The 14,972-nt window shown below is 40.7% G+C and overlaps 1 protein-coding gene across 1 annotated transcript; it reads right to left on the bottom strand.

The window, feature by feature from the left end:
• Positions 1-87: 87 nt before the first annotated feature.
• LOC307109641 (tripartite motif-containing protein 64-like) lies at positions 88-9,403 on the bottom strand. The gene is made up of 7 exons (XM_079788463.1): positions 9,324-9,403; positions 6,708-7,128; positions 6,040-6,135; positions 4,228-4,458; positions 3,478-3,500; positions 2,454-2,551; positions 88-749 (listed from the first exon to the last, which is right to left on the bottom strand). The coding sequence occupies exons 2-7, from the start codon at positions 7,116-7,118 to the stop codon at positions 256-258; spliced, it is 1,353 nt and encodes a 450-aa protein (XP_079644589.1). The 5' UTR covers positions 7,119-7,128; positions 9,324-9,403; the 3' UTR covers positions 88-255.
• Between the last annotated feature and the right edge of the window lie 5,569 nt (positions 9,404-14,972).

Genomic DNA, 14,972 nt, shown 5'->3' with positions numbered 1-14,972 from the left:
TGAGAGGCAGGATGTATAGGGGAAAATAGGAGACATCTTTAATACTATCAACAATAATATATATATAAAATAAAAGACAATTTATAAACATATTTATAAATTTACTGTGGTTATGCCATTTTTATAAACATACAATAATTATGTACCCTTAAATTACAATGTGCTAGGTATCACCCTGATACCTCACAGGACATTTCCTGAAAATAGTGTACACAGTTATGGAAATCATCAAATAAATGGCCAAAAGTTAACTTTTCATGAAGCTTCCAAGCAAAGGAAAGGCTTCAGAGGGGAAGAGAAGGAGGAAGAAGCTAAACTACATAAGAGGGAACCATTGCTAGCATTATGGAAGCTCACAATTCCTTTGTCATAGTCCAGAAACACTCCAATCTTACCCACAGGCATTTTCACATGATGAACTATGAGTGGGCGGTTAGTGTAGAGATAATAATGATCATTCATCTTCAAGGAAAATAGAACAGATGCTTCCCTCCAGTCAATAAAGAAAAGGTTTTCCATTATGAGGATATCTTTGCAGACTCCCAGAATCCAACACGAGGAGTGTGGCACATCAACCTCCCAGTAATGTCTACCAGAGGTGAAGGTATGAGTTCCCCAAATCACAAAACTCCGCAGTCTCTGGGGCTCCCTGGACATGTTGTAATGGTAAGCTGGAAACAACACACTCCTCACATCCTCAGAAATACACATGAAGAGACTGATGTTTCCATCACTCAGGACATTATCCACTGCAAAGAGAGGCAAAAAAAAATGTCAGTAAATGGAATTTCCATGGCCTGGGGGGCAGAGTCTCTTCATTTGCCCCTCCTCCAGGGAAATCCTATCTAATAAAATAGTAATATGCAAATTGACCATCACTATATCATGGCTGCCCCCATGTGGACACAAGATGGCTGCAACAAGATGGCCAGCAGGGGAGGGCAGTTGGGGGCAATCAAGCCTTCTGGGAGGGCAGTTAGTGATGACCAGGCTGGCAGAGGAAGGAAGTTAGGTTTGACCAGGTCTGCAGGGAAGGGCAGTTGGGGAGGACTCAGGAAGAGCAGTTGGGGGGAACCAGACTTGTAGGGGTGGGAAGTTAGGGGTGACCAGGCCTTCAGGGGATGGCATTTAGGGGTGACCAGGCCTGTAGGGGAGAGCAGTTAGGGACAATCAGGGTGGCAGGGGAGCAGTTAGACATCAATCAGTCTGGAAGGGGAGTGGTTAGGGGGTGATCGGGCCAGCAGGTAGAAGCAGGTAGGGGCAATCAGGAAGGCAAGCAGGCAAGCATTTGGAGCCAGCAGTCCTGGATTGTGAGGGGGATGTCCGACTGCCCTGTAGGATCGGGCTTAAACGGGCAGTTGGACATCACTTGAAGGGTTCCATATTGGAGATGGTGCAGGCTGGGCTGAGGGACACTCCCCCCACCTTCCAGGAGTTTTGTGTACTAGGCCTCTAGTACAAAATAAAGACAGCAAAGAGAGTGCAGATTTCTCATCTACAAAGAACAAGTGTTATCACTACCTTTACACAGAAGTCCTTCACAGTACACAGTAGAAAAAAACAAAACCTCCACACATGTCACGAAGAGTGTGACAGTGTGAAGCAGAGATTTAATGTCAACCTCTGGGTAATTTGTTTCAGGTCACACATAAAACCTTTTCTTTCCTTTAGAAATCTCATTTTGTGTTGATTGTCCTATTTAATATATAGAAAGCACTTTGCTATTATGTGAGTTGTTATTGGAGTATAAGTGGCACCTGTTACTTTTTCAAGAATATTTGATTGAAATACATATTATGGATAAATTAGTAATTTCTGAAGAGAGTGCTGTGGATTTTCATTATCTGTTCAGACCCTGCATTAAGTCTAATCTCAATCTCAGTTCTGGGGTTTAGACCTGCTCTCTACTATGAGCCTAATATGATTGGACCGTGGTCACAGATTCTTCTCTGTCAGTGGTTCTGACATTGTTCTAACAGCACTAAAATTATTCTGCTTATGACATTTTCAGTCCTTTTTTGGACTTTCTGATTTTATAAGTAATAAATATTCTTAGTGCAATGCATGATGAATGCACTTACAAAATACAACAGATTTAAATCCATCAGTGCCATATTTAAACATTCAAAAGTGGGGTAACTGATTAAACATATAATATTGATGGCTACTCTCAGTACTAAATATTCTATCTCCTCATGACCACATGGTCAACCTCATTGCTCTTCTCTTCCTCTATGTATACCAAATGTCAATAAAAATAGGTATCTTGCTTTTATTTTCAATATAAGTTGCAAAGTTCATTGTGATATGACTACACAAGAAAAGAAGATACAATTTTGGAAAGTGATGGACTGCCTTCATGACAGAAAACATAAAGTTAAAATAGAACAAGAACCTATAAAACTAAGAACCAGAAAGAAATTGAGGCCTAATGCCACAGAGCAAGCTCCTACCTCTGAACCTGTTTAGCAACTCCAGGAGTCCAGTGCAGCACCAGGAAGTGAGGTCCAGATTCACTGGTTGAGGCTTTTGATTCTGCACCAATTCGGTCCTGTGAAGAATGACATCAGTGGCATTTGGAGGAAAATGTTACTCACAAAAAAGTCTAAATATCATAGCTTTTCATCCAATATATTTCATCAGGATCCTCTCTTTCTGAGTTAATGAAGTACACATTATAATCTACCCTTGTGGAAATATAAGAAATGTTACCTTCTTTTCTAAATTTATAAACTATTTTCAATACCTATTTCCCCATTCTTCTCAGATATTATTGCATTTCTAAAATGATTGAGAATCATTTCCTCCATCTACTCCACCTCAGGGAAAGCAAACCCCTGGGTATCTGACAGGGAGCAGAACATCCAGGCAGAGACTTTGGGACTTGAGTCTCAGAGTTGTCACCAATGAGGCATTCAGCTTATGAGAGGGGAAGAGTCCACAGAGCCAGACAGCTCTGCGCTTTTTTTTTTTTTCTCAAGCAGGAACACCTAACTCCCACCTGGCAGCTTTGCTCCTGAAGGTCTAACTTCTTAGGGGGCACCAGGAGGTCATTCCCCCTGAGGTCTGACCTGCAGTGAGGGAACATGCTGAGTCATTGCTAGTCCTGGGAACAAAATCAACCTTCACACATTTATAGCAAAGTTCCTGATTTCCTGCCCTTTTCACCTTCCAACTGTGCAGTGTAAGGTACCTTTTCTGTGATACCTTCAAAAATCACTCCAGTAATGTTTATTGTGCTAAATAGGGAGAGGATAGGGGAGAGGAGCTGGAAGAAAACTCAGAAACTCAGATGTTTTCAGGTACATATGAATTCAGTCACATGGAAAGGAAACTTCTGAGACGAGAAGGCCTCAGGGTCACTTTTGAAAGAAAACGGAAAATAGCTACAGAGGAAAAGACTTCTAGCTCAAAACATGTACAGCACCCTCATCAAGAAGAAAATGACTTTCTCATAAAATATTAGTGTAAACTCACCTTTCCAACACAGTTCCCAAATCCTGCAAAACAAACAGAAAAAGAAGGTAAACGAGCAAATTATGTCCTTTTATATATTTTCTAGAATTTGTTTTCTTAATGTACATTTTCCTATTCCCCTTTAAGGAACAATCAGAGGTCATCTTAATAATACCACTTAAACTAAAACACGCAGACCTTCCTCAAGGTGTTCCGAGGATGGAAGGAGGTCAGGCAGGGAAGTGAAGTGATGCAACCAGGTCTAGGTTTCCAATATCACTCATTGCCCTGTTATTCCCAAGGAGAGATCTGACCATTTACAACAATGAAAGCAAAACAGGGGATCCAATGAAAAACACAGAGAGCTTTAGAATTGATTGCCAAATTCTAGAAATCTTGCCTAGGCTAGTGTCAAAACCTCAATGTCTTTAGCAAGTTGCTTTTATGGCAATAACAGAGAGTGACAGTGGATTAGGGGAATGTAAATAATGAGTGATCACAGCAAAGTTAATGTTGCCTTGCTCAGGGATTGACTGAATTTGGACAATCTGTCTGTGGAGGTCAAGCTTCACATTACACTGAAATCACTTTATCCTACGTCAGCTACTTAGGCAAAAAGCTCTTAAAGAAAATAAGTAACTGACTGGACAGGCACGATGATGAAGACCAGGAGCATAATCATTCAGTTGAAGGTAATGGTGTATGCAGGAATCATAACCACATTGTCCATAATAGGATTCCTCTCTCTGAGGATGGACCCTCCCCTCTCACCTGGAGCATCTCCATATCTGGCTTGTGGCACATGCCCATCTGCTCTCTAAACATTTCTTTCAGGCTTTCTGTCTGTTGGGTCATTCTGACTTTGCTTTCCTGCAGTTGTTGGAAGATCTCATTTGCTTCTCTCTCCATTGTGTCCACATAGAGGCACTCCTCCTCATAGAGAAATTGATGAATCTTCTGATATTCAGCTCTGATCATTACCTTCCTAAGGGCCACGTACTCCTGCACAGATAGAGGATCAAAGGGATTACACATTCTCACTCTAAAGAGATTGTCAAATTTCCATTTTTTCCTTAGTTTCATCAAGAAAATATTTTAGCCCTGACCAGTTTGGCTCAGTGGATAGGGCGTCAGCCTGTGGACTGAAGAGTCCCAGGTTCGAGTCCGGTCAGGGGCATGTACCTTGGTTGCGGGCACATCCCCAGTGCAAGGGTGTGCAGGAGGCAACTGATCAATGTTTCTCTCATTGATGTTTCTAGCTATCTATCTCTCTACCTTCCTCTCAGTAAAAAATCAATAAAATATATTTTTTTAAAAAAAGAAAATATTTGAGAAACTTTTTGCCTCATACCTCAAAGTGTCTTGAGTATTTGCAAGCCCTTCTGTACATCCTGACCCTATGTTCCTGGTCCCTTTTTCTGTTAAATCAAGCCCTCTACAGGGTCTCAGACTAGCACACCTGATGTTACTCAGTGGTTGGGTGTCCACCTCTGAACCAGAAGTTCAGGTTCAATTCCAGGTCAGGACACATACTGGGCTTTAGGGCTGAATCCCCTGAGGGGATATAAGGAAGGCAGCTGATCAATGATTCCCTCTCATCATTGATATTTTTATCTCTTTCTCCCTTCTTCTTTGAAATCAATAAAAATATTTTAAAAATTAAAAAATAAAGAGTCCCTGTGATGTTGCTTCCCAGTTCTTACTCCATCAATCATTTCTTCTTCACTACCTTCTTTTTCTATTGCTCCTTTGCTTGATTGTGTTAGGTATTTTAAAGATTTAACTATACACCTTATTATACAGATTTTTAAAAAATACTCTATTTTTTTTTCTTGGTGCTACTTTATTTCTCTCATCTTTTCCACAGTTAAACTTAGTGTGGTATTGTCTTTTACTCCATTTCTGAAAAAATTCATCAAACCTTTGAAGTTGAACTGGGAATACCTCTCAAAGCCTGCATACACACAGTTGATTGACTCTTGAACAGCATCCATATGGACTGTGATTTTTTTCAATAAATACTCAGTTGACCATCTATGGCTGCATATTTCCTATTCAAATATTAATCCCTTGGCAGATCCAAGACCATATTTTTGATCTGATGTTGGAATTTATGAATGCAAAGGGTCAACTTTATGCTTTGTTTTACAACATTTTACAAAATAATTTGAACACCCCCAGAATTTGGTATCCAGGGGATCCACCAAACAATGCCTTATATATAAGAAAGAATAAGAAAATTGTGGGCAAGTATAAGGTTATATGTGGATATTTGACTGCAAACAGTTAGAACCCTAGCCTCCCACACTCCTCACACTCAACTGTATTAGCATTCTTTCCACTAGCTTCCCTGAGTGCAGAGGGTGGACTGCATGCATTGTTTTAAACCATATATACTGTATATTTGGTCATTATATTTGTGATTGCTGATATATTTTTTAAACCACTGCTTTTTCCTGGGCAGAAGCTATTATTCTTTAACCAATATTCTTTAACTCCAATGTACCTAAAACTATAAGGCAGCATTTCTCAATCTGCATAAATATATAATAGTAAAACTAAGCAGAACATGTTCATTCTTACCTGCAATGACCCGGCTTTCTCATCTTCTATCTTCACATTGTTTTGCATTTCTTGAGCCATATTCCATAAGGAGCCCATTCTCTTGAGAAGTTCCTCCTGCAAAATAACCAGGAGCTTTACTGACACCTAAGATGGTTATTGTGAATTTTATCCTCTTTTTTATGGTTAAAGGCAGATGTTGAAAGCACTGTCACCTTGAGTTAGAATGAGGAGGCCTGATCTTTTCACATTCATCTGATTTGATTCCCAAATTTGGATCATCAGAAGTGACAGAGACATATAATCAGAAGTTTGGGGAGACCTTACAGATCATTTCTTGAGAAACTGGCACCCAGATTTTCATGTATCCTGACTATGAAGAAGTCCGACTTGCATCAGAAGCCAGTGTTCCTGGTGCTTGCCACCTCTCCCACAATAGCACCAATTCTATATATTTGGACAGAAGATCTATAGAAATCTACCTTAGTAAAAGCTCAACACAGTTCTGATTATATTGTCCAAGTTGAACAACAGCATTGCCAGGATACACTTATAATTTTGAATTTTGCATTGAAACATTACCAGCTCCACCAGCTCCATTATCATCAATCAATTTCCTTTTCATTATTATCTTCTTTCTCTCACTTAGGAGCCTACATCTACCAAATTGCATGAAAGGCACCACTTACCCTGTATTCCTCAGCAGCCTGTTGTGTCGGACTGTGGCTGTGAGCCACATGATTCGGGGAATCAGAGCAGTGCCTACAGAATAGTTTCTTTTCAAAGTCACAGAAGAGCCGCTTTGCTGCTTTGTGTGCCACACAGAACTGCTCCTCAGAGCTGTTGACAGAGTCAGCTCCGGCCTGTCTCGCTAGGGAAGCCAGGCTCCTGAGTGGGATGCTGGTTTTGAAATCTGGCTTCTCTGACACTTGTCTGCAATAAGGGCAGCGCATTGGAATCTGGGCCGCATCCCAGCTGAGGCACAGGCAGGGACGGCAAAAGCTGTGCCCACAGTCTAAGGTGACCGGATCTAGGAAGTAGTTCATACAGATGGAGCAGATGAGTTCCCTCAGTAAGCCTTGCAAGGTGTGTGACTCCATGTTTCTGAAACTGAAATAAAAGAAAGACAGACAGAATGAGAAAGGGAGATACATAAAGTTATTCTTCCTCCCAGATGAGAAAAAAAAAAAAAAAAGACCTTTGGATAAAAGTATGTCTGCTTGAGTTCTATCTACCAATTAACTTGGTATCTAATCTACCATTTAATTTAACTCCAATAAAATCCTAGACATAACAAATCTAGACATGTTGGGTTTATGCTAAGATATAAATGAGAAAATGAGATAAGAGAGTCCTCATCGTGCTTTTTGTTTAAAATGAACAATGATCTGGGCCCTGTCTGGTAGGCTCAATTAGTTAGAGCGCCATCCCGACATGCCAAGGTTTGGGGTTTGGTTCCTGGTCAGGGTATATACAAGAATCAACCAAGGAATGGATAAATAAGTAGAACAACAAATCGATGTTTCACTTTCTCTATCCCTCTGCCTCTCTTTCTCTAAAATCGATGAATTTTTAAAAATAAAATAAAATGAACCATGATCTCAATCATACCTCACTTATTGTTTGGTTCACTAGTGCATATACAGACTATAAATTAACTAGTAGCCCGTTTGCACGAAGATTCGTGCAATAGACCTTCATTCACCTGGCTGCCTGCACCAGTTTTCTGCCGGCACCGGGGACCCAGGCCTTGGCTCTGGCCACCGCCTTCTGCCTTCTTTCAGGGTCAGGGCTTGGCCCCGGGCGGTGGCCTTGGGCTCGGCCACACCCAGCATCCCTGCTAAGGATCGCAGGAGCCGACCCCCAGTGGTTTCCTGCGATCTGTGCAGGCTCCCCGCTGGTGCCCAAGGCCGGGAAAGCCTCCGCCCGAGGCTTTCCCGGCCTTGGGCTCTGCCATACCCCAACGTCCCTGCAACGGTTTCCTGGTGGGCGTGGCTTGGTTGGTGGGCATGGCTTGGGCATAGCGAAGGTGTGGTCAATTTGCATATTTGTCTATTATAAGGTAAGATGAACCAGTTTCTCTCTTTTTGTCTCTCTGATTCCATGACTTTAAATAAACACACCCTTAATATCTATACTAATAGTCTCTATGTACCCCAGTCAAATCTACTCGGTTAAACTCTACTGGTTCAGTTTAGTCAAAGTGTTGACTTTAACTTTGAACTCCTTAAACTATAAACAGTTGAATTTATTCCTTGACTTTAATAACAAAACTCTACCTTTTAAACAAGAAAACATAAAATTTTCTGTTATATCTTGTTCAAGAAAACAAAATTTTCCAAGTCTGTTGATTTAATCCATCCTAGCACCTTCACATTTTGAATTGGTCAATGTGCAAGCTACAGTAATAATCATCAAAAAGTAATCACTTGTTTTTAGTTTTTCTGTTTTTAAATAATGCCCCAATGGGTGAGGCTCAATTGGTTGGAGTGTTGTTTCATATACAAGAGGGTGGTGGGTTTGATTCCTAGACCTAGTGGATGAGCAGGTGGTGGGTTCTATAACCAGTTAGGGTGCATGCTAGAGGCAGCTGATCCATATTTATCTCACATCTGTGTTTCTCTCCCTCTCTTTATCTCGATCTATCCTCTTAAATCTCTCTGCAATCAATTTAAAAAAAAAAAACATGAGAAAATAAACAACATTGGATATTGTCTCTACACTAGAAAATCCAGAGATGCAGTTAATGGAAGCATGACTGGTTCATCTTTATTTCTGATTTCTCCCATTATATCCATCTCCACTTCCTGGGAAGCCCTACAGTTGTTCAGATCTATTTCAAAGTTTCCAAATGGAGCTTGGAAACCTTAGGTTTTAAGGAAAGAGCAAATAGGACCTTAACAAGGTATTTCTAATTAATTGCACACGTACTTGTAGATTAATATATATGCAAACTTGTATGTGTGCATTGTGTTGAACATTATTGGTGGTTTTAGATTTCCACATTTTCACACGAAAAATAGAGAAATCTCTTTTAAGACCGAAATAAAGTTCCAGTAGCAAATGGTAATAAAATAAAAATAATCAAGTAATCTGTTATAGCAAATATCAATATATTATAAGTTTTCAAATCTCAGATACTTTAAATATTGATATCATTTATATTAACTAAGAAATCTACTTGTTTGCTTGAAGTACATCCAAGCACGCCAACAGGTAAATTAATAGTATTTGTATATGAGAACGTAGGCATGAAGGTATTTACTTTAAATTCCATCCTCATCAGAGTTTATGAATGGTCTCACCTCTGAAAGTTCTGTGGATGTCAGGGTTAGTAGGAACTCTCTGCGATCAACTGGCGGCTCCAACGTCACTCAGTCTATCCTGGAGAAGAAATGAAGGAGCTCTGAAAATATGCGCCTTTTATACTCACCTAAGGCCACACCCACTTGCTGATATTAGATTATGGCTTCAAAAGGGATTAACCAATTGAATGGATTACACCAATAGTAGGTTGGCTGGATAAATTTAGAACTTATAGAAAACTATCCTTAGGGCTACACCCTAAAAGAATGTAAATGTGTTTTGTGATAAGATTCATGAAACTTTCAATTAGGCAATAAAGTATTATTAACTATAGTCACCATTTTATAGATGCTGTAGAAAATCATATTTTTTAAATATATTTTATTGATTTTTTACAGAGAGGAAGGGAGAGGAATGGAGAGTTAGAAACATCAATCAGCTGCCTCCTGCACACTCCCCACTGGGGATGTACCTGAAACCAAGGACATGCCCTTGACCAGAATCGAACCTGGGACCCTTCTGTTCGAAGTCTGATGCTCTATCCATTGAGCCAAACTGGTTAGGGCTAGAAAATCATTTTTAACAGAGGTGCCATGTTATTTGTATTTTGTTGATACCTATCATAAGTTAGCAAATCAGTGATGCCCTGGTCATGTAATTTATTTCCCTAAATGATCAAATCTTTGGGAATTTAGCTCTGATTTTATGAAAGTAATCTGACCTAGCAAGAAACAGGAAAAGTAAATCCTATCTAATAATAGAGAAATATGCAAATTGACTACACCCCCAACACACCCGCAAGCCACGCCCACAAGCCACACCCACCATCCAATCAGAGCGAGTATGCAAATTAACCCAAACCAAGATGGCTACAGCCACAGCGAGCAAGGTTTCCTAGGTAACAGAGGAAGCCAAGCTTTCTGCCAGCAGTTGCAAGCCTAAGCCTCCACTCCAGCTACAAAGTTTCAATTATAGAAGGTAAACAAATTCAAACAAATGGCAGCAGAATGGAGCTTGAGAGAGCAGGCCAGGGTTGCTGCTGGCAACAGGGGAAGCAAAGCTTTCCACACACCCTGGCCGGGCCCACCCGCTTAAGGCAACAAAGTTTCAATTATAACCCCAACACAAATGGCTGCAGGCCTCGGAGGGAGCCCCTGGCTTGGCTCTGCTCCAGGCTACAAAGTTTCAATTGTAGAAGGAAAATAAATTCCAGATACCAGGGCCTCTGCTTGCGGTGCCAGGGGGCGTGGCCTGCCTGCAAACCACCAGAGGCCCCTCGCTCAGGCCGCCCCACGCCCCAAGGGAACCCCACCCTGATCAGGGACACCCTTCAGGGCAAACCAGCTGGCCCCCACCCCTGTACCAGGCCTCTATCCTATCTAATAAAAGAGTAATATACAGATTGATCATCACTGCAACACACAATATAGCTGCCCCCATGTGGTCAAAGATCCTGCCCCCATGTGGACACAAGATGGCCACCACAAGATGGCCAGCAGGAGAGGGCAGTTGGGAGGCACCCGGCCTGCAAGGGAGGGCAGTTGAGAAGGACCAGGCCTGAAAGGGAGGGCAGTTGGAGGTGATCAACCCTGCAGGAGAGGGCAGTTAGGGGTAACCAGGCCGGCAGAGGAGGGAAGTTGGGGGCAAACAGGCTGGCAGCAGAGTGGTTAGGGGGTGATCAGGCTGGCAGGCAGAAGCGGTTAGGGGCAATCAGGAAGGCAGACAGGCAAGCAGTTGGGAGCCAGCAGTCCTGGATTTTGAGAGGGATGTCCGACTGCCCATTTAGGTGGGATCGGGCCTAAACGGGCAGTCGGACATCCCTTGAGGGGTCCCAGATTGGAGAGGGTACAGGCTGGGCTGAAGGACAACCCCCCTCCGTGCACGAATTTCGTGCACTGGCCTCTAGTATCTAAATAAAACTCACCTTGTACTGGCTTTGGCACACATATACTAATATTGGAACGATACAGAGAAGATTAGCATGACCCCTGGGAAAGGATGACATGCAAATTCGTGAAGCATTTTATATTTAAAAAAAATATTTTATTGATTTTTTACAGAGGGGAAGAGAGAAGGATAGAGAGTTAGAAACATCTATGAGAGAGAAACATCAGCTGCTTCCTGCACACCTCCTATTGGGGTTGTGCCCGCCCACAACCAAGGTACATGCCCTTGACCTGAATCAAACCTGGGACCTTTCAGTCCACAGGCTGATGCTCTATCCACTGAGCCAAACCAGTTAGGGCACATTCCATATTTTTAAATGAATGAATGAATGAATGAATGACTACAACTCACTTTTTAAAAACTATTGAAAAACAAATTTTAAAAGCCATCAAAGCCCACTTATTCTAAAAAGAGTTGAAGTAGCTGCCCTCTTAATCAGTTTATAGAAATGTAAATTAACCTAAGGTTCATTGACCAGGAATGGCACTTCACACAATGTTTCCTGAGGAGACCAAGGAAAAGAAAAGGAATAGTGCATATCCTATTAGGGTACATGTACATGAGGACATTTACTAAGTTAATTCTGGGAAATGCCTCAAACATTTCTCATTATGTTGCCAGTCATTTACATAACGTATAGAGAAAGAAATGTCTACTGTTCTAATTTTGTAGACCATATCAAGTAATTATGTGGGCAGTCTGTTCCATGGTGCTGTCCCTTACAGAGACTTGTCCAACCTTCCCTTGCAATATTATTTCCCAGATTTGTGATTATGTCACATAGCATTTTAAAATTCTATAACCTGGGCCCTGCAATCTTATTCCTTCTTTAAATAATAAATACAGAAGCTAGGCCATCCTAACTAAGTTTTGCTAGGTAGCATAGTAACTACAACAACATGTAAAGATAAAAATATAAAAAGTGAAATCTAATAGGATGTTGAAAAAAGGTATTATTTGTTAGGCTTAAAAAGATTCCAATATTTCAAATATCAGACACTTTGGAAATAAAAAACAGAAGGACCAAAAGTTATTTTCAAAAGAACACTAATGCTCTTTAGTGCCTAGAGTTTCCCTTGCACCAAGTCAGTAAAAAAGGGACCTTCAGTTGCCCTCACATGGCAGGGTGGGGACAGGGTGGAGACAGGCTGGGGATGCTGTGAGAATCCTGGGCTGAAGCAGCACACAGCCCTTTGAACGAGAACAAGGATTTTAACATGATCAGTGCAAGGCTCCTTTCATAGTTTGGCACCTTCACACCCTGAGCAGAGTGGCCTGACTTTGCTATTAGCAGCCACTGATGAATTCCAGCTGACATCAGTATGATTGGAGGAAAGTTGGTGAGTGTTTTAGCAGAAGGTGAACGAGTTACAAAATTGCTTTCAGGACTCTTTGGGCATCTAGAAATAGATGTGAACAGATACTTGGAAAAGCAGCCCCCATCAGACTCTCGTGGTCATCTGCTTTTCAGCTGATAGGAGCCACTTTTGACAGGAAGATGAAGAACAGACCCTAAGCCAGTTATGAACCTGGCGTCCTCAATATGCTGGTAGCAACAGCCTGAAGGCAGGAGCTTCAAGTTCTGTCAGGACTGGGTTTCAGGTGAACTTTCGAAAATATGTTAAGGCATCTTCAGATGCTATTTCATATCTCTTCAGAGCACAGTAAATCCTAGCATTTGCATAGATAGCTATGCAAATACTGCTCACTAGCATACTTGGGATTCAATGGAAATTATTTCAGAGGTTTTACTGGGTCAAATGGGAGTTCAATTTCTACTTTGTAAAAACTCCAGTAACTCCTAGCTTAGGAATATATCCCAAGAAACATGAAACACCAATGAGAAAGAACATATGTACCACTATGTTCATAGCAGCACAATTTACAATAGCTAAGATTTGGAAACAGCCTAAGTGCCCACCAGCAGATGAATGGATTAGATGGGTGGTACACCTACACAATGGAATACTACGCTGCTGTACAATAGAAAGAACTCTTACCATTTGCAACAGCATGGATGGACTTGGAGAGCATTATGTTAATTGATATAAGTCAGTCAGAAAAAGATAAATATCACATGATCTCCCTCATTTGTGGAATATAATGAACAACATAAACAGATGAACAAAAATAGATCTAGAGACACAGAAACATCGAACAGACCATCAAACCTAAGAGGGAAAGCAGGGGAGGTTGGGCGGGGGGTGAGGGACAGTTGAGGGGGAAGAGATTAACCAAAGAACTTGTATGCATATCAACATAACCATGGACACAGACAATGTATCAGGGTGAAGGCCAGGGTTGGGGGCAGGTACAGGCTGGGAGAGGACAACAGGGGGAAAAGGGGACATATGTAATCCTTTCAACAATATATTTCAGAGGTTCTCACAAAACCCAACATAGCGATAGCTTTTGTAAGATATGTTTTTCAAGGAATATGTTCATAATCATTTAAATTGTCAATTGCATAGGCACAATATTGTTCATAAAATCCTCATATTACTTCATTAATATTTGCCTTATTATTAATCTTATGTTCTTGATTCGAACACCTTCTTTTTCTCTGATGTTTATCAATTTATTTATTTTTTTAATTTTTATTTTTTTGGAGAAAAGTTTTCTTTATTGAAAAATACCAATAATACTGACAGACTTCAAAAGCAGTTCAGGCTTCCAGAATACAAAGTACTCAACACATTTTTTTCAAACCTGTGTGCATTTCAAACAAACAACATCTTTGTAAATCAAGTTTAATAACCTGATTGAAAATATTTTTCAGCTTTATTACTTACGGAGTGCACACCTTTAAAGTGGGGTCAATGAGGGGGGCAGGAGCAGCATGCACCCGGGCTGTGCAGCAGACTATAGTCACATTTCCCACAACTCCCGGGAGGCAACAAAAACACTGCACAAGATAGCTGCCCTCCAGTGTCAGGGGATCTTGAGAAACAGCATGTCAAGAGATAGCCAGCTTTTCTTAATTTACACATTTTCATTTACATTTAAGATTGCTTTTTGAAGGAAATCTTTAAGAATGACAGTGTAATTAATGTCATCCAATAACTCTGAATTTGAAAAAAACTATACTGAAAGAATTGAACTGTTACCATCAAAACAGTCTTTGCTGAGCTATGAGTAATAATTCTATGCTTTTTTAGATGCAATGAAATTAATACATATGCAAGTTTAATTTGAAACCAGAAAAATTATGTATATAGGCTCAGATAGTAGCAGCGTTCACTTTATTACTAATAGCTTAATTGGAACAGCTACTCTATTTATTCCACCAACAGTAATAGCAGCACCAAGATCTAAAATTCTTTGTGTAAAAAGGCTTACGTCATTTTCTAAGTCCCATTATTTGCATGCTCCAATTCTTGTTATCTTATTTAAAACAGAAAAGCAACAGGGTTTGGAGAGCTACTATTTGCTGTATTAAAACAGTCATACAGCATCTTGTACTTCAAAAAGCAAAATACTGTGAACGGCAACCCTTCTTCACAGCTCTAAACTTGAAGCTGCCAAGTATTCACTGCTCGTGCCAACAGTGGTATTTCCACAGTAAAATAGCAGAAACTAAAGGAATGGTGGCACAATGGATTTCTGAATTCTTTTATCTACCATTGGTCCTGGGGCTTAGAACCTTTCCCTCGTAGACTATATCTGCTGATTATTCCATCATCTTTAATGAAGGAAAGGCA

This window comes from Cnephaeus nilssonii, assembly GCF_951640355.1.
Source record: "Cnephaeus nilssonii genome assembly, chromosome: 13".
Taxonomy (NCBI): domain Eukaryota; kingdom Metazoa; phylum Chordata; class Mammalia; order Chiroptera; family Vespertilionidae; genus Cnephaeus; species Cnephaeus nilssonii.
This window is presented reverse-complemented; position numbering and strand designations above follow the sequence as displayed.